The sequence below is a fragment of the Fusarium solani genome, assembly GCF_023522795.1.
Source record: "Fusarium solani strain SB1 chromosome Unknown bctg00000013, whole genome shotgun sequence".
Lineage (NCBI taxonomy): Eukaryota > Fungi > Ascomycota > Sordariomycetes > Hypocreales > Nectriaceae > Fusarium > Fusarium solani.
Genome location: NW_027072145.1, coordinates 1,396,660 through 1,422,402, shown reverse-complemented (window position 1 = coordinate 1,422,402; position 25,743 = coordinate 1,396,660). Strand labels below are relative to the sequence as shown.

Below are 25,743 nucleotides of genomic sequence, written 5' to 3'. Positions count from 1 at the left end.
ATATATTAAAGGGTTTACAATTTTGCCAGCAGTAATTCTCTATCATCTTTTAATTGCCAGCTAAGAAATAGTTAAAAAAAAAAAGACAAACACTAACTACTAATGTATAGACTGCCAATCTATGAGTCTACGTCCTCGCTCCTCTTACTCCACCAATCCTTAACGCCCCCGAGGCTGAAATAGACGCACCCATACTCACCATTATCGCAATACCTACCGCCATAGGTCTCGTCCTCCGTTTTTACCCAGTCGCAGCTCGTGATTCTCGCAAAGCCCTCCCTGTAATAGTCACCCAGTTCCAGGTCCTTCTCGGGCTGACACTCCTCCGTATCGTTGCTGAACCCTGCCGAGAGGATCAGCTGAGCCCCGTCGCTCAGCGACGTGTTCCAGGACTTCCGCGTCTTGTTCCCAGCCTCTATCACCGTGTCGTCGCAGAAGGCATCTATCGCTGCTTTCTCTTCGTCTCTGGAAAAGGACGGAAAGATGTTCCAAGCTCCATCGTGGCAGACGCAGTCTTCCAACTCTCCTTTGCCGGCGACCAGAGTTGAGCCATAATCGTTGCCCATCCCGGCATCGCAGCTGCTCCAGTTTATGGTATTGGAAGGCGTATCTGGCATTGTGGTCGACGGCGCAGTGGTTGTTGATGGAGGGGCCGTAGTGGTTATACTGCCAAACACGGCGTCGATCCTGGACTGGGCAATCTCGGCTGCTTCTTCGTAGTCCTCGTCGGTTCCGTCGCTGCCCAGTATTCCCAATCAGCCATCACTCCTGTGTCTTCCGCGGTACTCTCGGTTGGCGCGCTGGTGATGGTTACGGTGGGATCAGAATCTTGAATGTCGCATCCGGAAATCGTGCCGCATGTGGCAGTGGTGCTGGTCGTTGTCGTCTCGGTCTTGGATTCACCGATAGAGATGCCAAAATAAGTGCTCGTGATACACATCTCGGCGCTTTCTGTCTTGCATTCGCCATCAGGCTTTGACGAAAAGGTAGGGATAAGATCTGGGCCGATACTGTGAAAGGAAGTTAACAATTTCAACTCTATGGCGGCAGGGCAAGAAAACTCTTACGTGTACTTAGGCCAGTCTGGAATCTTTCCATTAATGTCAATGTTTATGTGAAATTTTGGATCGATAGAAAGCACAGGAGGCCCCCTAAATCTCATTAGATATTCGTTCTTGGACGTAGACGTGATGTAGTAGCTTACGGTGGGACAATTCGACCAGGGGGCCCAGCGATTCCCCATCCTTGGACCATATCGATGGAGGCAAAGAAGAACCACATCTTGCATGGGATCTTTGACGGTCCTGGCTCTGAGACCGAAGTGGTTATGGGATAGATCACAACGTTGTCTTCGGTTGTCGTAGATGCAGGTGGCATTGTGACCGAAGGTGATTGCTCCGTTGCGTCAGTTGGTTTTTGTGTGGGTGTTGGGTCGTTGGTATTGGTACTCACGGCTTCGCTCGGGATAGCTGTGGTGGAGCCAATTTGGCCATTGCTGCTTGTCACTCCAGACGGCGTTGTGGCAGTCTCAGCATTAGTTGAGGGGATTGAAGTCGTTTGTTCAATATCTGAAGTGCCTGATTGTTCGGCATCCGAGGAGGTGGTCTCCTCAACAGGTGCTGTGGACGCTTCGGTGTCGGTGGGGTGAGTTGATGACACACCACCAGAGTTCTCGGTCTCAGTGGTCTCAGTTCCGGAAGTCGCTCTACCTGTGGAAGAGCCCTCTATAGCAGAAGCAGAACTAGTAGACGCATCCGTGGAACAACCATCATCAGATGACACGCCGTCGGTGGTGCTAGTCAGGGTAGTCTCGGTACCGGTGGGGGCCGAGCTAGCCTGTGTTCTGGTGGGCTGACCGCTGACGGTTGTCTCTGTCTCAGGTAGTTTGGTTTTAGAAAGACTCTGGGTTCCAGTTTCGGTTTCGGTCAAGATGCCAGAAGTAACATCCGCGGATGATCCAGTTTCGGTGCCAGTGGAGATACCCGTATCTGTGCCAGATGAGGGCACGGCTTCGGTTGGCACGATGGTAGTTTCCTGTCCGTCTGGTCCTTCTTGATATGCGAGTCATCCGTGCAGAAGTCTAGTGCGGGCCAGTGCCGAGCTTACGCGCATTGGCCTTGGGTTCTCTTGCAGACCTAGTTCCGTAACCATTCTGGCCACCATCATCGTTCAAGGAATCTAATCTCTTGAGCTTCTCGCTCACTATTATCTAATAGAAAATACTAACCGCAAATAAGTAATCAATAGGTATAAGAATTATCTTCAAAAGGGAGCTATAAAGGGCTGTTTTCTTGACGTTATTCCTTTAGTATATCAGATAAACTTGCGCCTCACCCCATCCCCAAAGAGCACCTACTCGAAGGACATAATGCAATCAGACATTAGAGCGGACAGAGACTGCGGCGACGAAATATGATATGCCTCTCCTGAAACCCAACGCCCATCTAACATTTATCCTTCCTCACTATAACATTCCACTTGGTTTTATGAAACACTTGGCCCGCTACGGCGCTCACGTAACCCCCCTTGACCCAATGCCACCGCATGCAATTATCGACGATATACTCAGCCCCGTCCGCAATGCTCCCAAATCCAGCAAGAGTTTTTGCGCTGGTGTTCTAATCACGTCGATCAGCCACTAGGTTCAACCCTTATCGACAGAATTTTCAGTGTGGCTTACATCGTTGCACCACCAGATCGCGGCGTTGTAAGAGCAGCTTACCCGGCCACAGTTCCCGGGACCGGGGCCATTCCTGGGCCTACCCTGCACGTACCTGAGATACTCTATTCCCCTCCGAATAGGGTTAGGGTGGCATTCTGGCCATCGACCACGGCACGTGTATTTAGACCCTCTAAAGTCAGTCCGGCTAAACAGATGGGAGTCGCTATCTCGCTTCGAAGCGCCGCCGGTAGTATCGGTAGAGTTCGATATATACTCCTCGTCCCAGTTGGGGTTCAACTGAAGAAGCTCTTCGTGGATTTTCTCTACCGTACCATTAAGCACGGCTATAGGACCTCCCGGAGTGACCTCAATCTCCCACTCAGGCACAACCACTCCATACCCTTCGATAGGAGCATCAAGCCCGAGTGCCTAGTACACAGATGTGACGTTAGCACTGCCTCGGTCATTCGGCTGTTTCGTATACTCACGCCAGGCAAAAGGCCAGCCACGAGAAAGGCGACGTGTTGAAGCTTCATAGTAAGGATAAAGAAGAATCTTGAGTGAAAACTTTGGACAATAATGGCTTTTGAAGCGATTGAGACTGTACTACAGTCGCAGACTTTGGTCAGAATATCACGACCGGATAGCGACACCATGAGCTTTTAGGGTCATAAAACCACGCACACGGCGGAATTTGACCGCTAGTCAAATGCCTCACGTTGGATCAGTCTTGTCGGTTATGCGGTGTTCGTTCCCAATCAGTTGCAGTGCGCACGGGGGCCCATCAATTTCGTATATGCAGTTGGTTTTCGGTGGGGCTCTGGCTTCATACTCATCATCAGCTGAAAGACATTGGCATCCGTATCAAGAATGCCGCGCTGGAAGCTGTTTTGGGTGTTGACGGACCTCGGAAGATTCAAGCCCTGCTCAGCACGGCAAGTATTCCAGCAGTGGACCAACATAAGTCATACCTGAGGGTTGTCCGCATTAACATTCACTTCGCTACTGTGCCACAGTCATCATAATTCTAGACTCTATCCTTGGCTTGTCATGGTTCCGTCAAATCTGTGGTTTATCTATGAGGCAGAGGTTTACGACATGATCCCGTTCGCCCAAGTATCCAAGCAGATACCAAACTCCTAACACTTATCCTTTCTAACAATCACATTCCAGTTGGTATGGTGAAAAGCCTGGCCAGAGATCATGTTCCACTTTCCTGGCACAGGTGGTCCTCTATCGGGGATGTAACATTTCTTGACAATAAACGCAGCACCGTCTGCAATGCTCCCAAAGCTGTTCAGCGTCTTTGGCTTAGCGTTCTAAATCCCGATCATGGTCAGCTATCAAAACAACGTCGGCCAAGCAACTGTCGAGCGTAAACACTTACATCATTGCACCACCAAATGGCAGAGTTGAAAGAACAGCTAACTCGACCGCAATTGCCGGGACCGGGTCCGTTTCGCGGCTTCCCCTTGACGCTGCGGAGATAGTAGATGCCTTGACTGATGAAGGTGGTTCGGCACTTTGGCCATCGGCCACCGCAGCGATAGGCAGCATCGCTAAAATCGGTCCGAGCGAGGAGCCTAAAACCAGCGTCTCGCTCGTTGATTTCGCCAGCATCGGCCGTGCTATTTCCGATGTACTCTTCATCCCAGTCGGGATTCAACTGGAGCAGTTCATTATGCACTTCCTCGATCGTCCCGTTCAATACCGTCGTGGGCCCTCCTGGTGTCACTTCAACCTCCCATTCCGGCACTACCACTCCGTACCCTTCGATAGGAGCTTCAAGCCTATCGGCCTATTCCGCATACTGTTAGCGCAGTTCTCAAAGAGAGGACTTGGTCGAGAGACCTACGTTGGAAAAGAGGGCTGCTAATAAGAAGACGGCGTAGGAAAGTTTCATGGCGCTGGCAAGGCTTCAGCCGGTATGAGACGAAGAAGTCAGCGTTAGAGAGTAAAGCGACAAAGGGATGCCCAGCCAGATAAAGAATTTGATGCTGATGTGAGCCGATCCAGACAGCGGTCATGGCTGGAATATCCGAGGCCTCAGCACCCACTGCGTTACAAGGCATATTCGACTCCACGGCATGATGCTGTTGGGTGTGTCGGTGGGTGCCCTCATATCCAGAAGTGCCTCTAGTTTATGCAGTTGGTTCTTAATCAGGTCTCTCTATCAGGCCATTTACCCATATTGGCTGTTGGTCCCAAGAAGGAAGGACCACAGTTTACAGGGGTAGTAGACAGCACCGGGGTTACCCGAGCCAACAGAGACCGCCCATAGGCTTGATCTCGGGATGATGGTCAAGCACCCCCTTCGAATTAGGACACATGCGGTGTTCTCTAGCAGTTGCTATAGCACTTTAGATCATGATGGTAAGGTCCCATGCATGCGTGGGGGCTGCTTCACAACCAGCTCCGTGCGAGCCAGTTAGAATAGTGTGTCGGCTATGTGCACCGATCATTCATGTCTCACATCAATAGCGGGCCGAGGTGGGGGGGGGGGGGGGGGTCTTTGTCGTCCGATCAGACTGTGGTCTAGACCCGAGTGTGCATGCCCCTGTTACCTAACAGGGCCTGGCAACCGAGCCAGGTTGGTGATACGAGCATCCTTTCGGGGATAGAAGAGCTTGGCAGGATTTTCAGATCGTGTCGGCGGACATTGAATGGGGATCATGGGTAGCATATCCATCGCTCTTGTGGCCGAGAGACTCAACCGACGACCTAACTCTTAGCTAATGTGAGAGTTACAGTGCTGCCAACTAAATTGAACCTTGCAATCATTAGACCGCTAAAGTGACCCCCTTGTATGGCAGTAATTACCAAAGGTCTAAGGGTCTCGTGACCAGAGGCCGGCCAGTCTCACAGGGGGACTAGAAGGCCGACGGAGCCCAACCGTATCTGCTGACGTCATTATATCTTCACGTGAACAGATACCTCTTAAACAGCCCGCCAGTTGTGCATAAGTGCCGGTTCAAGCTTCCCACCGAAAACCTCGGCCTTTTAGGCATCATACCAGCTTCAACCACCAACACGGCGAGGAAGCCTCCATCAGCTTACACAACTGACACCGCCACCAGTGGTACATAAGGCAATGGGATTATTCGATTTAATCCTCTCGCTACTTCCGAGCGTGCCATTTCTGCCGCCAGCACCTCCAGCTAATACTAGCAAGGCTAGAAAGGAACCGAATCGCCCCTTGAACCGATTTCTGGGAGCAGAGAACCATCAACATGGTTCGGTTGTCAATGGGTCTCCATCGTGCCAGAAAGAGGCCAGAAAGTGAATGAATGAATCGCCTTCTGTTTGCTTGCAAGGCTGCCCCTCAACCGAGGCTCGGCCAGGGGCGGGCTACGCGCGTAGGTAAAACATGACTTTTGCAAGACTGGTACATAACTAACATGACCGGGAGACCGAAATAGGCCCTTAGCTATATGGGGGCACTGCTGCCGCAATCACAACAGTATGCTGCATAGAAGCGTACTTGAGGGCGGAGGATAGCTATGTCTGATGCGAAACGGTACTGGTCTAGGTTATTCCAACTGCTTGAAAAGCTCCCAGTTCTTCACCAGCGTTCCCTTGCATGTTCGGTAGCCGTTGTTCTCCCACTTAAACACCCGCTTAGTTACCCCCTAATTTCTTCGACCTTGCCCTCAAACACATAGGGACTTTCTTATGCAGTAGCCTCGATAATGCTTATTTTGCCGACCACTCCCGCTAGAAGGAGCTCCGGGTACATACGTCAAGTACGCAGCGAGTCCCACTGCCGGCCTCTAACTCACTAGCTACTAAGTAGATGCAAGTCATCGCCGGCCTTATTATCCTTAGTGAAGCACTTGCCGAGTATATCTTTAGGCCGACCTCAGCGGAACGCTTATGATCTCATTCATGGCGAATCGAAGTCTCCATCAAATCAAGACCTGCTTGTGGAAGCGTCTTTCTTCATCAAGGCTCATACCAACAATGGATTACTACCGTCTTCTGGCTCAGTTAACCCATCAAGGACCGGGCTTCAACTATAACAAAGAACACATTATCAACACATCATACCATCATATCCCAATGCTAACACAGTGGCCTTTTTTTTTTCTTTCTGTCTTTCTGCTGCCCACAGCAAAAGACTCGTATACCAGAGGCATCGACGGTTATTATAGTGATTCGGTGCAAAGGAACACGCGGGACTTGGTGATAACCTCACTTAAGCCCCGCCCGCCCAAAGCCGACCCCATGCATCCTCGCACACCTCAGTCTGAAGCTTCTTGACAAAGTCGTCCACGGCAATCGGCTCCTCGCCCTCCAACGTCAGCACACCATCCCTGACACCGCGCCAGCCTTCGACAGGAAGTTTGAGGTGGTCGTGCCCAATGCCGTAAAAGTACCGGCCCTTGAACGTCCCCTCGCCGCGCTGGATGGCCTCGTACTCGGCCTGGCACTCCTCGCAGATCATGCCCGTCGTGAACGTCACGTAGAAGTACGCCGAACGGCCTCCCCACCACCGGAACGTGCGCGGCGGGTGGCAGAAGCCTCCGCAGCTGTATAGCGCCTCGTCGGGGTTCAGCAGGTCTCCCTCGTCTTCGGGCGGGTCGCCCATCTCGCTGTCATCGCTGTCCGTGTCTGCGCCTGCGTCATCCACAGCCTCCTGCTTATCCTCGCTGTCCACCTGTTTCTTTGGACTGCCTCCATCGATGGCCTGCTCGCGGACTTCTTCTTCATCATCATCGTCACCTTTGCTCAGCTGGGAGAAAAGCCCAGAGCCGACAATCCGGGCGTATCGACGGAGCTTCTCGTCGTTTCTTAGTGCCCGGCTCAGAATTGCCAGTGCCTGGGCAAGCACCCAGAGATACGGGCCGTCGTTCCACCCGACCGAGTCACTCAGGCCTGCGAAGCTGTCGTCCAGCAAGGACTGCAGTACCTCTTGGAACTTGGCCACTGGCCCCATGACCATGTACATGTACGCCAGACCTACGCGTTGCTGACTGGTGTAGAACGCAGAGGTTCGGGGGACATCCAGGGAAAAGGGCCGCTGCATGAGGGCAGCGAGGGAGCCAAGTCGCTCCGCCTTGTAGATGGGATCGCGGGATTTGCGGAAGAGCTCTACCTGAACGTTCATCATCGTGTCCACGGCCCTCTCGATTACCCAGGTTGCGTTGACGGCCGTGATCGGGAACATGAAGCCTGTGGCGTGGCTGTCAAACACCTCGTCCAGTGTCTTGAGAGCCTTCTCGGGATCCCGACAGACCTCAAGGTAGATAAGAGCAAGGTCCACGCGGAGAGGCGTGCCAGCGTCGAGGTTGTCCAGGAAGCCAGTCACTTCCTCGTAGAATTTGACCATGAACTCCTGTTCGCCCGTCTCGCAAGCGATATCACAGAAGACGGCATGTCTCTCCTCGCCCTCGTCCGCGTAATTTGAGGCCAGCCAGGTGATTCTCTCCAAAAGACTCCAGCTCTTCAGAACCTGGATGTACTCGGTCTTGTCTTTCTTCCTGTCGAGCACCTTCAGCTCGCCAACAAGGTCCTCAGCAGGAGTGATGCCGTCAGGATCGGCAGATTTGGCGTCGGCATAGGATTTGAGGGCCGGACCTAGATAGCCCAATTTTTTCTGGGCCTTGGCGCAGGTTGTATAAACGATGCGTTTGAGGTGCGGAGGGACCTCGTTCGCCGGTAGTTCAGCGACCGCGGTGTCCATGACATCGTAGGCTTCCTTCTTCTTCTTCTGATACAACAGGATGTCAGAGAGAACACAAGAGGCTCTGTACCACTCATGATCCCTGGGCTTGCAGAGCTCTAGAGCGGTTCTGCATATCTTCTCAGCCGGCTTGAGGTAATCCTCCTCAACAAGAACCTCTGACACGGCACGGCGGGCACCTGCATCGGGCTTGATCTCATCTCCGAAGAGGTTCAGAATACCCAGGCTGGCTGCTGTTTCATCAAAGTCATCTTCCTCTTTAGCTTTCTCCTTGTTGTCGTCGTCGTCATGGTCTTTGCTATCCTCGAACTGGTCAGGAAAGTTGATATAGGCCTGTTCCATGAGTAGTTTGCCTAGACCCGTCTAGTTGTGAATCATCAGCATAGTCTTTTTGTTATTACACCGCCATAGCCTAGGAAAGTCATGCTCTTACCGCGTTCAAGACACCCCTCAGGCGTTCCCACGCCTGAATAGCATCATGTGAACTTTGTGCCTGGTACAGTTCGCGTAGATATCCCTTGGCCAGGCCGAGGCGACTGGTCGGAGGGTCCTGACCAACACGCTGCCACCATTCGACCGCGAATTCACTGAGCGCCGCTTTGATGTCTGGCTTCTCGAGAAGCTTTGCCCAATCGCGTATTCTGCTGTCGGTCTTCATGGTCGATCCCTTGCCATACACTATGCCAGCCCTGCCCAGCATCTCGGAGAGCCCGGTTTTGTTGGACAGCGCCTCGGCGAACGCTTCTAGAACCTCAATCTGCTCCTCAGGAGTGTGCTGATCGATCTGGATGTCAATCCAGTGGTCGAGGAGATGCAAGGCACAATATTTCTGAAGGCCCTCGCTCACATCCGTTCGAGAAGGCTGGGCAAGCTTTGTGCTGGTCAGAAGAATCCTGCGGTGCGCCTCCGAGGGACCCCATCGGAAAGGAGAAGATCCGTGGGAACTGTTGGTGAAGTAATGCCTCATGGAGCGTTCCTGAAACTTCACCGGAAGGGGTCCATCCTCATAAATGTCGTCGTCGTCGCCATCGTCGTCGTCATCGTCGTCCTTCTTCAAGTCCTGTACAGTGGCCCTGCTGGCTTGGTGCTTTGCTCGCAGTTCAGCGTCATAGCCGGGGTCTCCGATTCTGAGGAACTTGGAGAAGAACTCGGGAATCTCCTCAAGATCAAATTCGTCATCTTGTGACAGACACTTCACCAGGGACTGAACCTCAGTGAGCGTCAAGCCTCTCTTGGCGAAAGCGATCCAGTGGAGCAGGGAGGCGGCGATCTGTTGATGGTTGACCGGCATTCGGCGCTGACACTCTGCGAGGAGAGTCTCATAGATACCGTGAAGATCCTCGGGTTTCTTCTGCTCGAGTGCTCTAAGGACCGCGCCCTCGCGGCCTAGATTATTAAGACGGACGAGCAGATGCTCTGCGTAGAGCATGTCTAGTGAAACCTGTCAGTATCCTCAAATAGAGGCAAACGAGAAGAATGCTCACTTGGAGACGCCTCTTCCACCTTGACAGCGACTCTCTGCTGGACGTAACGACTGAATCTTCTCAAATGGTTGAGAGAGTTGATTTGATGCCAGATCAGAGACATGAGGTCTTGACGCTGCTTCTCCTTGGTTGCTTCTATCCGGATCAGCTTGGTATCTTCAGGGAGATCATTCAGGCGCTCAGGCCTGGAGGTAACCGCCAGCGAGATCCTGAGCTTTTCGTCCACAATGAACTTGGACAAGAACTCCTTGAAGCTAGCCCAGTCGCGCAGCTCATCCAGTCCATCGAATACGATAAAGAGGTGAAACTTGGAGTCTTGCTCAAAGACGGCCCCAAGCAGATACTTGACAATGTCTTGCCAAAGCCTGGCGTTGAGGTCGATGTCATCTCTCGCAATCTGAGCGTTCAGCTTCTCGCAAGCAGCGTTGTTAGTCTCTGCAATCTGATTCACCAAGGTGATTATGCCGCAGAGAAACCAGGCGAAGCTATTTTCCTGCTCGCGGAAGTAGAAGTGGGCGACGCAGGTGTGCCCTGTGTCATCCTCCCTAGCCCTCTGCTTAAGCATGTCGTGCACCGACGCGGCCAAATGACTCTTCCCGGTGCCAGGTTGCGCGGTAATGGCGAGGATAGGGCGCGTCCCGTCCTTCATATTCAGCCACTCTTCCCACTCGGGTTCTGAAAACACCCAGCTGCAAGAATCTGGGAGAAGCGTCTCCTTCAAGACCTGGTACTCGTGGTCGTCTTTGCCGATCACAGGCATGGCGTGCCGAATGCCATTAGCAGACGGCGGTTTGTTCGCCTGCGGCTTCTCCAGCTGCTTCTCATTCTTCTGCCCGCCAAATAGCTTGAGCAATTTTGCAACGTCGTCTTTGATGCTCTCTGTATTCTCGTGAATGGTGTCGAGAGCATGTCCGACCTCCTCCAGCATTTCAGCATGAGACCGTTGGTTCTCCTCAAGCTGGGCGGTCATCTTGAGCGTCTCCTCGGTGTTGCCGAGAATAGCAAACTCGGTGGCTTGCCGAAGATGCTCTAGCCTCTTGTTCATGTCGGATCTCGCTCCCCCAAGCTCTCCATCGTCGCCCTTGAACAAGTTGGAGATCCACTTCTTGAAGCGGCCGAGCTCAATGTACTTGTGCGCGAAGCCACACATGGTGAGGATTGAGGTGAAGACCTCCATCAGGCAGTTCTGATAGGCCTTGTATTTTGGGAGTCGGGTCTCCAGGATGGTGATACGAGTGAGGAAGCTGTTCATGTCGTCGAAGAAGACGATGACGATGTCGTAGTCGGCCGACACGGACCGGCAGGCCTGGAGCAGGTAAGTCAGAGCCGTTCCGATGGCCGCTGCCGGTGGGAATGCTGGCGAAGCCGCGGATATGATTTGATTGGCGCCCTGCTCCACAAGATCCAGGTTGGAGGCGAAGAGAGTCCTCAAGCGGTCGACTTTGCCCTTGTCGTGCCTGAACTTGTGGAAGTTGTTCATCTGGTCCGTGCCAAAGCCGAGCATGCCCTGGACATTGTCGAATTTGCGCTGCAGGTCGAACCCAACGATGCCCTTGTAGCTCTTGAGCGCTTCTTTCCACAGGTCTGCGACATCGCGATTGTCATTCTTCAGTTGCTCCTCCAACTCCTTCTTGCGGAGATCAGGCTCGGCAGCCATGGTGCAGGAGGGGCGACGAGAAGGTTGTGAACAGTGACAAGGAAGGAACAGAGAGTATGGTTCTACCCTGGGAAATGCGGATAGATATATATGTGCCACCTGCAAGGGTCATCGCCGTAGAAGCCCCTGGACACAGCATGCGCTATTTTCGAAGCAATCCGCAGTTTGGGGGCCGAAAATTGTAGGGCGGACAGCTATTGGCCCACGCTGGGCCAGCTGAAGCGCCAACAAGATGCATCGTGATCCCAAAGCGGGGACCCCCTTCACTTAGCCCACCTTGGCAAGCTTAGCTTAGTCTAGTTACCCAGAGACTTATACTAACACTAGCCCTGGTATAATAATTTATATACCTAGTATATTAGCCTTAATATAAATAAGATTTATTATATAAAAAAGTAATATAGCTTTATTAAAAGCTTATTAATTAATTAATTAATACCTTTTATAATAATATATATAATAAGTAAGCTAAATAATAAGTAACCTAGTTACAACGATCGTGTATTTCCTAAGAGATAAACCGGTCGTGCTAGGTTTATATTAGCAGAGGATTAGGTTATATACTCTAAGGTAGGGGTATAAGTCATGTCTAGTGAGTTGGGGGAAAAGGTGCTAAGCCGTTTTGGGCCATTGGGCAATTTCCTGTAGGTAGAAAAGGGTCGGAGGCCAAGATGCCTCCAACCATCATCATCATCGGCACGGTCAATGAGAAATGAGCAGCTTTTGGGCTCTTTCTCTGGCCAGATTTTCATTGCTATCAATTGGTCATTTGCCCTTATTATTTTATATTGTGTTTGCCTCACCGAGAAGTGTGTTAGATCCCTCTTTGAAAGTCCCTGAGAAAAAGTTAAAGAACGTTCAGCTCTGGGCTGTGGTTGGTGTGTTCTGTTTCTCCAACAAACTAGTAATATACTTAGGGGTATTACGTATAACTAAGTTGTATTAACAGCTAAGGTAGCTGGTATATAAGAGGGTATAATAAGAGTATTTTATATACTAGGCGCGATATTTAGGAATTACAATATGGATAGTGATCTAGATGATTAGATTACGGTTAGGGATAGTAATCTTTAATAAGATTATAGTTAGAAATGTAATTTATTTATAATTAGATGGAAAGTGGGGTGGGGTTACGCTACGTGACTTAGATGTTTATTAGGTCGTGATACTTATTATATTTTTTAAAGCATTTAAATATTTATATTTATTATCTTTTTACTTATTATAACCCTCGTTTCTACTTATAATGTCTTGCAACTCCTCAAGAATAGCGTAGTCCAATCCAAATCCCAAGGAGGTTACATTCCCATGCATTACCATATCTCCCCAATGCACTGGGTCTGTTTGACCTGACCCGATAACATCATCTTCTTCTGTAGCATCAGCATACGGACTCTTATTAGAAATGTGCAGCGATACACTGGCGTTAGTTTCCACGATTTGTCTGTGAGGATTTCTCGGGCCGAGCCGAAGTTCTCTCTCACTTGCTGAGTGGGCCATCGAGCTGACGTCGCAGGGCGTTGGTGTCTCGACATGGCACTCGAGGAGGAGATGCTGGTGCTTACCAGCATCGGGGTTGGAGCCGCTTTCTGGGTATGCCTCCCTGCCGCATGCGAATTCAGGTTCAAACATAGTAAGGTCTCCAAGTATGCCCATGCTATCAACGTCTGGCAGGTCTTGGGCGCCCAGGTTCGCGTCCTGTTTGCCATCTCCTAGCTCTAGGGGTACAAAAGTCAAGCCTTTCGGTCCCCAACCACTGGCCAGGCCAAGACATGGTGTAACCGGTATGCCTACGCCGAAAACAGGATCTGGAAATACGTCATCAAGGCCGAGAGGCAAGTCCCCTTTGCCCGGCAGTTTTCCTCTGCTGATGCTAAAGTCCATCGCGGTCACCAGGCACAGATACTGTCTCGGTTTCAGGCGGAGAATTTGCGTCCAGCTCGTTAAGGTTTGTGAGTCTCCCGATCGGATTTGTCTCGCCTGAAAGCATTGATAAGCTGTTGTGACGTTGCACTTGACAGCTTCGATCACCCATTCAACGGCGGTGTGTCGTGGCCTGCACGCCTCAATAACCTGGACCAGAACGTTGATTTGGGTTTGATTGCCACGAGCGGGCGGCGTGGTGCTGTAACTCGGGATCCAACCGGTCCAGGCGTCCTGGCGCAACTTGGTGTCTAGGGCTTGGAGGGCCAAAGGGAAGGCAGTGCAGCCGATGCTATAGCGGATGATGGTTAGGAGTTTGTCTCATTGAGGTGGATACGCGGGGCGTTGCTCACACGCTCAACGGCAGCCACTGGGCAAGACGCAGGCGTACCAATTCTTCCAGGCACTCTGTGACCCGACGCAGTGCTTCCTCTACCTGATTGCCATTCTCATCAAGACTCCAGTCTTGGTAGTCGAGTCCCAAAGAAGCGGCTACCATATCAAAATGCATCATCTCATAATGACAAAGAGTCGTCATTGCCGAGCTAAAAGGATATTGGAGTTAGCTCAACTGGGTGGTTCTGCGTGCGGGTGAAACTGACTAGTAGTATAAATCTAGGACCCTCGTGAACAAGGTGAGCGAATCTCTTGATGCAGCTGAGGGAGCAGCATCTTGAGCTACTTGGCCGTCCAGGTTCGCTTTTAAGCGTTGGGCGGTGGCCTGCCATTGTTGAAGCGTAGATTTGCACTCCCTGATATTGTTTGTCACGGCATCAACCCGAGGAACGAATGGCCTTGAGCTGTGCTGGAGGGCCGACACCATGGTAAGAATATCCGTCAGTACCACGCAGAGTTTGATCAGCTCCACCAGTATGTCTGACAGAAATGACTTGGTTGTGGCAGTATACACCTTGGACATGTGGATCTCTTCAGCCACGTCTGATCGTTCAAGCGGAGGGCTGCAGCCGAAATCAAAGTTGGAATGGTCAATGTTGATGCGCCGGCGGGAAGTCAACGGCATCACACGGTCCCGAATGATGCAGCACCACCACAGGCGCTTGAGACAATTCCTCGACGAGACTTGGCCTGCACTCCCCTGGCATCCAACAGCGGGAATCGACTGGTACTGGTGTGCCTTAGCCTCCCTGGCCTGGAAGATGGCAATGTTGAGCCACATGGAACCCAAGCGTGCCGATTCCGTATGATCAAGCGGCGTGAGGTGAGAGTGTGAAAGGAGGATGGCAGCTTGTGCAATGGCAATCGGAGATGGTTCGCAATTAAAGTCAAACAAGAGCTTTTTCGCCCGTTGGCGTTAGTCCACTGGTAAAGGAGGTCGGACGATACGTCCACAACGTACCTTGGCGCGTCTATAGAAGGCAGTTTTGGCGCCATGAGCGTTCTTGAACCCAAGCGCCAGGATAGCACTGCTAGAAACAAACTATAACCGAATTAGCAGCAGGCATCATCTCGCCATCTTGTGAGACTCACACTTGCGCAAACGAACAAGATTGCCTGCATTACTATCATGGGCACTTTGCCGGCCGTGTCGTTGTGCGGGCGCTTGCCATCATATGCGGCCCAGAACTCGGCTTCATTGAGCAGAGGCAGCATAGGGTGGACATGCAGAAAGTAATGTCGAATAAATTCATCAAGAATCAGCCTCTGAGGGAGGGTGAAGCATCCTTGCGCAACGAGGAATTCTCGATCCTGATCAAATATTGAACGGATCGTAGGTGCTTGGAGAAAGGAATAACTCGGGTAAGCGAGGCTGGTCGCCTCATCCCGCAGCTGCTGGTGGGCAGATGAATTTGCAGTGCGTAGAGTCGTAGATTCGTCTACTGTCGATGCGGCGGAAGGGACGTAGTACCCGCTTGATTGATGGGTCATCGAGGATGTTGGCGATGAGATTGGTTGGCTGGCCCCAGATATGGAATCAAGGTTGCCTGAGGGACGCCGCCGCCTTGGAGATGGCTCGTTGAATGGTCTACAGGATTTGAGGGTGGAGGCCGTCGTGGGTTGACATGGTCGAGTCAAGTCACAACTTGTTCCGTCGAGTTGGCAGTTCACGCATTGCTGTGAGCTGTCAACCGTGACACATCGTACTTTGCGGGAACGGCACAGGCGACAAGCACGGGGGGCTCGCCGCCGTGTCGTGGCCTGGGTCGGTTGCATCGTGCTCAGGAGACAAGGCAAATAGAACGGCGCAGTGGGGAACTGGATGGGATCGCGAGCGGCGCCAACTTTTATTTCAGGAGCCAGCGGCGGCTGAACCCCTGCCTCGATCGATGCCTTCCCCACTTGGACCATTCGTGTTGGCTTCCTTGGCACTTTGGGTAGCCACCGGGCCTGGCTTCGTATCGTTGACCAATGAAGTTGGTGATGGCTTTTGCCGGGGCCCTTTCCCGACTTGCTCCTTGCCCGCAAGGAGCGAGGCGATCATGCACCCCGCATGCATACCCCAGACGCCCAAACCGAACCAAGAGCATGTGGCAAGGCTCAAGCCAATGACAGTCGCTATCCAGACTCTGTTGTGACAGCTCATGAACAATCATCACATTGACAACAAGGGTACAGGGTGCCCGGCCGAGGATCTCCAGGTCGCATGTGATTTGTAAGGTTTCATTTCAACAAAGAACACTCACTAGGTTGGTGATGGACAGGCCACAACGCTCAGCAATCCACTCAAGGCACTGGTATGGACCGAGGAAAAGATGGACTAGAGCTATGTACAAGAATTCAAACGTGGCAAAAGCCATACAAGAAGCATGCTCCCAGTGGCGGGGCAAGATATTGAAATTGCAGGGGCGTCACATATGCAGACCTTCGCACTACCTCTCCGCCGCTTAAAAGTTGAACTCGCCGTGGCTGTTTGCGATAATTTGGTAGCTCTCACTCCTGAAGTCGTCGTTGATCAGCTTAGACTTGTCGGCCTCAAAGTTGATCAACTTGGCGGTCTGATCCCACTGCGGCCAGTTGGGATATTTGCCCTCCACTCCTTTGTTGGGGTTCAGATTGTGTACAAAGTTGACGTAGTAAGTCCGGATGCTTCTTGCAGCGTAGTTGTCCTTGATGCCGTAGAAGACTTGCAACAAGTCTGAGCCGTGAAAGGTGCCAAGGATGGGGGTGCCGTGGTCGTAAGACGCCATGTACGACCAGGATGGAACATCGGGGTTAGCAACCTTGGCGGCATTGAGGAAACCCCGCCGGCTGAGGGTGAAGATGATGTCTCCGAAGATGGCGGCGCGACGCTTGAAGCCAGGGAATATCTCATTCAAGAGCCCAGTCCGGAACGGACTTCCGTCGGTGACGGCTGCGAGGCCAGTACCATATGTGGCGATGAGGTTGTCCAGAGTGGAGTCCTTGATGTTTTGGAAGGGCAGCTCCTTCATAAAGGACTTGAGCTTGGCCGTGGTGGTTAGATTAGACTGAAACAGCGCGAACAGAGTGCCCTCGTCCTCCTGCACGCCGTTGATCATGGGCACCGCGGCGTAACTGCCCTCAGCGATCAGAACATCGGGGCTCTTGGGGAGGACTTTGCCGTCGGGGCGAGGAACATATGACAGGGCAATCGAGTGGTACGAGAGTAGGCTGGGCACAGAAGTAACAGCGTTGAGGAAGTCGCTATAGGGAAGCTCGCGGAGACAGTTGAGCGTGTCGGCTTCGCCGGCACATCCGGCATGTCTGACAACTTGGTCGTATACCGCCTGACCCTTGGGGGAGTCCATCGGATCGGCCGGCAGAACGCTTCCAGAGTTCATGATAGCCCCGCGAAACAAGGGTTTGCCTAGCCCCGGGTAAAGAAAAAAAGGTCAGCAGTTTCTTCTTTTACAGCTGGACATATATCAATGGGATTGTGCTCACCCTTATACTTGTTGTCACCCCCGTAGAGGACCATCTGGTCAGCAACCGAGAGAGCGCCGGCCGACTCTCCCCAAATGGTGACTTTGTCGGGATCACCCCCAAAGGCCGCGATATTATCCGCAACCCACTCTAGGCCCATTCGCTGGTCAAGCAGACCCAAGTTGGAAGCGCCGTCCTCGAGGACCTCCTTTCCAGGCATGAAGCCGAACCCGTTAACCCTGTAGTTGACAGCAACGAATATGAAAGGCTCGTTGATATTGACGCCGTGGCTGACCAGACTGCTTCCATCATACATAGATGACCATCCGAGCTTGGAGTCAACAGAGTTAGTGCCACTGTTGCGCTTCCAGGGCAAAAACAATATCATTTTGATTTTCTCACCTGGAATGCGCCTCCAAAGATCCAGAATAGGACAGGTAGGCCAGCGTCGGCCTTGGTTCCCTCCGGGCGAGCCACGGTGACTGAGAGGCAATCCTCGGTCTGGCCTGTGACCCTCTGAACAAATGGTAGATTGGCAACGTTGCCGAGCGTCTCGAGGAGGAAGTTGGTGCTTTCGGTGGACGATACCATTTGGGGACACGCTGCGGCGGCACCCGTCGCATCATAAGACCCAAATGATTCGTCCAGCCTCACCGGTGGCCTCAACCGCAGTTGTTCAGTAGGAGCCTTTGCATACGGGATACCGCCGAAGCTCTCGACTTTGTCCTTGACAATGCCGATGACCTTGCCCAGGTCTAGCTCAACAGTCACCTGCTTGTCAGCGCGGGTCTGGACATCGCTCCTGTCGTCTTTCACGGCTGCTACGGTTCGCACGCCCAAGAGGCAAAGAGTGATAAAGTGAGCGCGCATAGTTGCTTCGAAGGAGTTCAATGAGGAGGGAAGGTGGGGCACGAAGGTGATTCTTGGCTTGGCCGTTGAACCGGGCATCTTGGTTCCTACTTATCTATCGTGAGCAACTGAACCGAGAGTTACGAAGGTACATACAAACAGACTAGCTGCCAGTTCATCTCCACGGCCTGAATACCACCCTCTCGGCTTCGGCTATGCAAGTGATTCCAGGCACATGTTGGAGCCAACCCCGGGGTACCCCGGTCGTGCAAACCTGCAACGATTCGAAAGAGAGGGTCATGCGTGAAGATCGGCCCGCGGAATCACCGTGTGACTAGAAGATCCCGCGGCCCCGCTCGAGCGGCTGCTGGCTCGGCATGTTTGATGCTTGGTTGCTCGTCAGCTCTGGCTAATACATCCTGGACTGCAGTACGTACCTGATTCTAGTCTAGAACCCCCGGGTGAGTCCTCCGTGGCGCATAGGGCCTGTTGGTTCGGTATGAAGTTGATGAAATTTGGGCTTGGCTGCCGGAGATAAGGTAGATCAACCAGTGGCGACCCGCGGTACCGCGGTAATCGATTCTCGTATCTTCGTTCCGATATCCGCGGTGTCGCGCTCACCTTTTCTCGTGTCAGAGGTGGTTGATGCTGAGCTATGTGCATAGCCCGGCATTTATACATTTGTCCCAGCTTTTTAAAGTCCAGGAGAGTTCGGTAAAACTTCATCCTAGTTCGCATGGTGTTTGATCTCTAGCACGACGTAGGAGCCACCTGGCAGTCCCAAATTCGCAATGCCATTAGCCCTGCGCTCTAGTGCTTCGGCGCTGTGCACATGGCTTTTAATTGCCAGTCTAGGACTCTTATCAGGATGCATGGCCGATCTATTTCCTTCATCGGCAATTGCAAGCATCCCTGACTGTGCAGCAAGTCTTTTCTTTCTCTCCCTTCAACTCCGGCCAAGTGCTTGCTTTCCACTAATATAGGGCCATAGGCTTCATGCACCGCAGTCCCAGGCTTTTCAGCGTGCCAATCCGCGGCTAAGAGGTGCCCTTGCAGCGACTCGATCTCACGGATGAAGTTCACGGATTGTGCCAGGGGAAACTGCAACATCACGAATTATTTTTGTCTGTCACCTTAGTTTCTCGGCCGTCCCGCGTCTCTAATTATTGTTTACCAGTTACCAAGAATTGGACCATGGCCACTTGCGATGATCCTGTTCGCAGCCGATCCTACGAATACACCACGTTGACTATCACTCTCGGCGTCATTTCCAGCCTGTGTGCAGCTCAGAGACTGGCTCTGAAGTCAATCTGGAAAATAGGATTCGGATTCGACGACTACTGCATGCTTGCTGCAGCCATCTGCAATATCCTAAGCCTAATCATCAAGATCTATGGCGTTATCGATAATGGGTTGGGTAGAGATATCTGGACCCTCGAGCCTGCCTCCGTTAGCCGCTTCGGTCTGTTTATCTTTACTTTGATTGTCCTCTACTTCGCTCAGGTTGCGCTTCTGAAGCTGGCCATTCTGTTCTTTTATCTCTCTATCTTCTCCACTCCAATCATTCGCGAACTTCTTTGGGGCACTGTTATTTTCAATTCCCTATACGGGGCTACGTTCGTGCTTGTAGCAATCTTTCAGTGCCAACCAGTGCACTACTTCTGGACGAGATGGTCTGGTACATATACTGGCCGATGCCTCGATACCAATGCTATTACCTGGTCAAACGCGGCAATTAGCATCCTACTTGATATCTGGATGTTAGCAATCCCTTTGTCACGGCTGGGGGCTCTCCAGATGAACTGGAAAAAGAAGGTCGGGGTTGGGATGATGTTTTGTGTTGGAGCCTTGTATGACCCCTGAGACCTTTCAATGAGTCGCCGGTTCTGACAGTCTCCACTAGCGTCACGATCATCAGCATGCTGCGTCTCCGGTCCGCAATCCTGTTTCGGACAGAAACGGAGAACCCGACTTGGGAGTTAGTTGAGATTTCTAAATGGTCAACCATTGAAACCAATGTTGGCATCATGTGTGCCTGCATGCCGTCAATTCGTGTTTTCATGGTTCGATTATCTCCCAAGTTATTCGAAACCTCCCATAAGGGTCTTAGACTGTATAAACGCAAGCTGACGGGAGATAAAAGAGGAAGAGCCGGTATGGCGGGGACGAGGGGCACGCAGGACGTTGCGTCGGTTCCCAGACAGTGCGGGTCCAAAGACATACTCTGTCAGACAACGTTTGCAATTGAAACGACTGATAACGACGAGGTTGAACTAGTGCCGATGAGAGTGTTGAGCTGAGTATATATGTATATATATAGGCCCGAGTTAAGGTCCTAGAAAATGTTTCTTCCAATACAGTTCGTAGACATTTAATCATTTAAACTTATAGAAGAAGGCATAGTAGCTCAGACTATATATCTCAACTAATAGTTTGCCTCACTCGCGCCTTACCTCACACGTGCAAGTTTCCCCTGACTTACTACAAATGGTGTGATCGTTGCTGGTTTCTCACACGTTTCTATAAACTCTCTATCCGCAGACGACTGCGAGATAACTCCCGCTCCGGGTTATGACCACTGACGATATTGGTTCTAGAACACAGGGCGAAGAACCAAGGTTGCTCCGAAATTAATGCGAGGCGGATCCATCAGAATAACTCCTCCGGAATATAGCTCCCTTGAGCAAAGCTCTAAAGATTCGATTACCTTTCAAGCGGCGTTCTTTAGAATTCCCGAAGCTATCATAGACGAAAAGAGTCCATTCAGGGCATCCCAGAAATCCTTGTATTTCTGTAACATTCCAACTACTCGCGAGCCCAGGTGTTATACCTTACCGCGCGTCCGTACCGACATGAGATCCTCTGCTACCACACTTTCGTGGGAGCAGATTTGCTACAGTTCTATGATAGCTTCTTTGAGGGAGACGACATGTTCTGTGATATCCTTTGGATCGTTTTCGAGCTCATTTCTCAATCTTTGGCATTCGTTCTGGTCTCTATGACAGGGACGATCTTCTGGCTCAGTTAACCCATCAAGGGCCAGTCTTCAACTACAATAAAGAACACATTGCTATGACAGGGATGAGTGCCTGCCAATGGCTCTATTGTAACCATTCCATTTTCAAGATAAACAATAAGCTCTGTGCTAAATCCAGTGGGCTAATAGCCAGAGTGATACAGGTGAAGCTTCTTCTAGGTGTGTTTGACTCCCTTCCTACCAGCAAGGCCGCGAGCATGTCAACTCGCTCGGATAGAGTCATGGCAGACGAGACAATGGCTTTAGCAACCAGGCCATTCCTGATTTTAGAAAGCGTCACCTCAACGGCGCTGGTGTATTAGGTCGCTCCGGGAGAAATATCTACCGACAACATGCTCGCTCTCTGTGGTTTGTGTGCGTGTACTGACACGACAATGTCGCTAAGGTCACGGAAAGCCTTGCCATCCCTGCCTTGAATGGTGGTCCTATCAGTCGTAATTGTGATTTGATGTCGGGGAACCATTAGGCTAAGCAAAGGCCATTCTCCTGGGGTGTATGGTATTTCTTGCACACAGGAAGCATAGTTGAATCCGACATGCCCGAAGATCTTGAATACAGGGTTGATTTGCTTGCAACAAAATCTCGTGCGATCTGATCAGGTGTTGACCGCACTGGTATTTGCTATTCATGGCCCTCCTTCTGGGGCATCGCCGATCTTCCAGCGGAGTCGATAATCAGCGAACACTGACAGCAAAGGGAAATGTGCCGGCACTGACTGCGTTCGTATGTGTAGTACTCTTGACCCTGATGGGAGACCAAAATACCAACAAACAACTCAACACTCTTGGCGACATCTGGAGATCTAGAAAGGTTTCGGTGACAATGGGTGCACAGAGATTGCGGCAAGGCCGCCTCGGAAAGCCGCGAGGTATCAGCACTGACTAATACGTCATCCTTGATATCCCATTGAGATTTCAGATTCGGGCAGCTCATCCAAAGACTGCTGTAGATGCCAGGCTCCCTCCTAAGCAAATTCAGAAGAAGGGATCAAATCCGCGCCCATACCTAGCCACTACGCGCCTTAACCAGTAAATATACCGGGCACGCGAGCCATAGAAGTCTTGTCGCCAGCACGGATGCTTAAAGTCAAGCCAACGACTCACTTAGCGTCAGCAACTCTGCCGTCGGATCGGGTACCCAGCTGCCCGGATTTGTATTGAATGCTATTTTGACAGGAAATTGACTCCGGCGCAACTGCGAGATGTAGACTCGATCCAAGACATTGGTATCCTTCCGAAGATGCGTGCTGTGATTCTCAACTTGGCCGGTCGAGAAGACTCTGATGAGGCAGATAATGCGAAGGAGGTAAAGTGAACATAGGACTCCCGCTCATCTTGACCGGCGGATCAACAAGATACCCAATTCCTAGTTACAGATTGCCAGTATGCCTCAGTGAATGGCAATCGGGCTAAACGTACAAGCAGTATGGATAGACATACTAGGGCCTTGCCAATCAAGCAAGTAGGAGACACGGTTTGGCCTCATACTGGACCACTGTTCCCCGCTATCGATCCTTCACCCCTCTTCTCTTACCTACGATTGGGCGTGATACAGCCTATATCTCGAGCCGAGCCGTGCGAGCCAATAAGGGTCCCCGTCGATCGTGAGCCCCAACCTCGAAACATCGGAGGGTCAGCGTCACCTAGAACAATAAATCTACTGCCGAGTCTTGTACATCATTTCCCTTGCTGCGAACTTTCAAGCGCTGCCTCCGACCACTCGCCTCGTATTATCTAGGCTTGGAGTCCTCGCCTCTCATCCTGCAATTAATTGTTCATGCAACTTCTTTTTAACAGAGCCAACGAGCAGGGAAGGGCCTGATGGGACAACAAGCCTCTCCCGTGTTATCCCTTGGCCAATCCTAGAGGATCAGAGCAGACCGCCTATAAAGTGGCGGGCTGTCTGAAGCGGCATTTATTGTATGTTAACGTCCGGCAAACATGTATTGTAGGTAGTTACCTAGCACCTCTTTTGTTCCTCACTTAGTCTCTGTCCTCCTCGGAACACTTTCTTGAGTGATTAAGGGTCGTCAGCATGTTGTCTTAGCTACCCTCCCTATTCTCCATCACTTCGTTAATCGTGAGCCTCGTCTTCTTTGGCCAGGTCGAATGCACCACCAAGAGAGATTCCAAAGTCACCAATATCTTCTTAGTAAAAGCCGGCGAAGCTGGAGGTGGATGTGATGGATTCCCAATGGAACAGTGGTTTCAAGACGCAAAGCTCCTAACCGACCGCGCATTAGAAGCCCTGTACCTTGCGATGGGTCTCAAAAAGCCCGAGGAGATCAAGGTCAAGATTCGCAAACAGGAGGCCCAAGAGCTCGTCTTGGTCGTTTTCAACATCAACCCGGGAGACGACACAACAGACGTTGAAAGTAGGTTTTTCCCATACAACTGCGCTGTGGGGCTTTTACTAGCCGACAAATACAGACGCCATCAATGAGCTGGATCTCTTTCTGGTCGAGGTTGGCCGCCCAGGTCAAGATCCATGGCCAGAAAATGTCAAGCCGCGCATCTACTGCAACAGTGACTGGCTCGAACGTGAGCAAACCCCAGCTTACCCTTGTCGTTTCTTGGACTTAACACGTTGATACAGTGAAATAGTGGGATTCAATCGTCCTCGACAAGGACGGAAATGAAGACGAGGCCGGGACGACCGTCAAGGACTACTTCCTCAAGCAGTATACCGAGAAGCGACTGGATCGTGTCAGTATGTGGCCCCCTTGTGATGAAGTCTGTTTGCATCTCTTTGAAGCGTAACTCATTTCTCAGCCCCGTTTTGGGCGCCGGAATTTGGAGAGTATCTTCTCGATGAGCAGAGCACCAACTACTGCTCGCGGCAGGGTGCCGCGCCGACCACCCAAGACCAAATGTCGGTGCAAACCGTCACCCTCTGCGCGAGGTCCACCAGGTGGAAGGCCTCGGAGCCGCAGACTTTAGCAGAGGTTGCAGCCGTGACAGAAGAGGGAGAGTCCATTGCTAAGCGCCAGAGTCACTCCCTCCACCTATTCCTTGAGGCATTCCACGTTGCTCTTGGGAATGAAGATACGCCCGATCACACATGTACCGTAACCCATAATCCTTCTTTTCAAGTCATGGTTAATCTTGCTCCAGACGCCCTGAAGGTCATGCTCGCGGATAAGGACCACCCGTCTCGTATGTTTGGAGGTAATAGTGTGGAGAAACGGGGGTACTTGCAGGCGAAGGAAGCTGCTCACAATCCCGAGTCGTGGACCTTCTTTGCGCTGGCCGTTCATCTTACGCATGAAAATCCGGACTTTTCCTTTACTAGCACTATCTCAAAGAAGAGAGAGAGCTGGTCGGCCAGTGATGCTTCAGCGTCAAGATGGTTGGGAGCAACTGAATTTGTGGATCCTGGTTGGTTGGAGGAGTTGTGTTTCTTATCGTCCTTCACATGCAATGGCTGTATTAGCATCATATTGATGATTTGATTGTTTCTTGTTACTTTCATGCACATCTTCAATTGCCACAATGAACGGTCGTCAAGCAAGTAAGACTCAATCCATCCTACCAAACCATAGGTTAGGGTCGTAGATGCATTGCCTATCAAATACGGAAAGGGTGCAAACCAAGGTCATTCGTTATTTCATGGGGTTGCTACGACCCAAATCTGTCAGTGCCTGAGGCATCTAACGATGCCACCCATCATATATAGCTCCTCTCGCCCACCCTCCCAGTTCCACCATATCATCTGATCTCTCACGACTCGGTCACCACACACCAAAATGGGCAGCCCGATTTCTACATGGACCACATTCGAATTCCCCGCCTCCGAATCTCTTGACAATTCCACCTTTGGACCCCTCATCACAAGAAAGAGAAACTATCGCTGCTTCTATCACGATCGCATCACAGAGTCGACGGGAGAATGCGTACTGATGGTAGTCTGGCATACATCTAAAGCTTATGACGCTTTCAAACGGCCGGTTGAGTACCATGAATTAGTTGCCAACTTGACAAAAGGCAATTCAGCAAGTGAACCAACCACACATATTATCAATTTCCAGACCAGCATATTTTGGAAGAATATGGGAGCACCGAGGAACGAAGTCCGAACCGTCTACTTTCCCGCCTCTACGTCACCAGAGACGAGGCAAGAGGTGACTCGCGTCAAAGGCCTGGTTACTTCCGTTCACTGGAGCATCGATGGGAGTATGGATTACATGTATCCGCACCAAGGGACCCCGGATTATGGCTGGGTAGAGGGGACTCAGCTCTACAAGGTAAATGAGTCAATTGCCTGTGTATGGGTGAATCACTGGAAAAGTGACGAGGCTGAGGTGAAGTTCAAGACTACCGAGAGAAGGCGGCTGGAGAACGGGGGACCTGACCCGCCACCGTTGGCATTGGAGGATTTTGAGCAGAGGCTGAAGGACCTGGGAGCGATTGGGTGGCGAGACTATCATGTGGCATTTAAAGTGGTGTTTGGATCGGGACATAGGATGATGTCTGAGGACTAGGGAGTTGCCATGGGTGTCCTTAATTCTCTTCAGACGTTTATCCTGACGTAGTACACCGAGCTCTAGCAATCTCCTTCAATGTGCGAAGGTTCCAACGCGGTACTAGTCCCACTGATATCTAGGCATAA

The 25,743-nt window shown here is 51.5% G+C and overlaps 7 protein-coding genes across 7 annotated transcripts; 2 read left to right on the top strand and 5 right to left on the bottom strand.

Moving 5' to 3' along the window:
* Positions 1–119: 119 nt before the first annotated feature.
* MRS44_017329 (uncharacterized protein) lies at positions 120–617 on the bottom strand (the record flags this gene model as incomplete). The annotated part of the gene is made up of 1 exon (XM_046281706.2): positions 120–617. The coding sequence occupies one exon, from the start codon at positions 615–617 to the stop codon at positions 120–122; it is 498 nt and encodes a 165-aa protein (XP_046124998.2).
* A 44-nt stretch (positions 618–661) lies between these two features.
* Positions 662–5,351, bottom strand: MRS44_017328 (uncharacterized protein; the record flags this gene model as incomplete). Its single annotated transcript, XM_065617763.1, has 10 exons — positions 662–1,010; positions 1,068–1,151; positions 1,205–2,051; positions 2,107–2,209; positions 2,723–3,091; positions 3,151–3,321; positions 3,823–3,981; positions 4,050–4,452; positions 4,514–4,798; positions 5,227–5,351. The coding sequence occupies 10 exons, from the start codon at positions 5,349–5,351 to the stop codon at positions 662–664; spliced, it is 2,895 nt and encodes a 964-aa protein (XP_065473835.1).
* Positions 5,352–6,857: 1,506 nt separating this feature from the next.
* MRS44_017327 (uncharacterized protein) lies at positions 6,858–11,486 on the bottom strand (the record flags this gene model as incomplete). The annotated part of the gene is made up of 3 exons (XM_046284386.2): positions 6,858–8,708; positions 8,779–9,776; positions 9,830–11,486. 3 exons carry the CDS (start codon positions 11,484–11,486, stop codon positions 6,858–6,860), a joined length of 4,506 nt encoding a protein of 1,501 aa, XP_046125002.2.
* Positions 11,487–12,701: 1,215 nt separating this feature from the next.
* Positions 12,702–15,296, bottom strand: MRS44_017326 (uncharacterized protein; the record flags this gene model as incomplete). The annotated part of the gene is made up of 5 exons (XM_046279763.2): positions 12,702–13,701; positions 13,763–13,954; positions 14,012–14,703; positions 14,767–14,847; positions 14,898–15,296. 5 exons carry the CDS (start codon positions 15,294–15,296, stop codon positions 12,702–12,704), a joined length of 2,364 nt encoding a protein of 787 aa, XP_046125003.2.
* A 956-nt stretch (positions 15,297–16,252) lies between these two features.
* MRS44_017325 (uncharacterized protein) lies at positions 16,253–18,197 on the bottom strand (the record flags this gene model as incomplete). The annotated part of the gene is made up of 3 exons (XM_046271734.2): positions 16,253–17,193; positions 17,271–17,580; positions 17,652–18,197. The coding sequence occupies 3 exons, from the start codon at positions 18,195–18,197 to the stop codon at positions 16,253–16,255; spliced, it is 1,797 nt and encodes a 598-aa protein (XP_046125004.2).
* Positions 18,198–19,292: 1,095 nt separating this feature from the next.
* MRS44_017324 (uncharacterized protein) lies at positions 19,293–19,961 on the top strand (the record flags this gene model as incomplete). The annotated part of the gene is made up of 1 exon (XM_046271744.2): positions 19,293–19,961. The coding sequence occupies one exon, from the start codon at positions 19,293–19,295 to the stop codon at positions 19,959–19,961; it is 669 nt and encodes a 222-aa protein (XP_046125005.2).
* Positions 19,962–23,328: 3,367 nt separating this feature from the next.
* Positions 23,329–25,615, top strand: MRS44_017323 (uncharacterized protein; the record flags this gene model as incomplete). Its single annotated transcript, XM_065617762.1, has 5 exons — positions 23,329–23,509; positions 23,565–23,635; positions 23,739–23,844; positions 23,907–24,512; positions 25,059–25,615. The coding sequence occupies 5 exons, from the start codon at positions 23,329–23,331 to the stop codon at positions 25,613–25,615; spliced, it is 1,521 nt and encodes a 506-aa protein (XP_065473834.1).
* Positions 25,616–25,743: the final 128 nt, after the last annotated feature.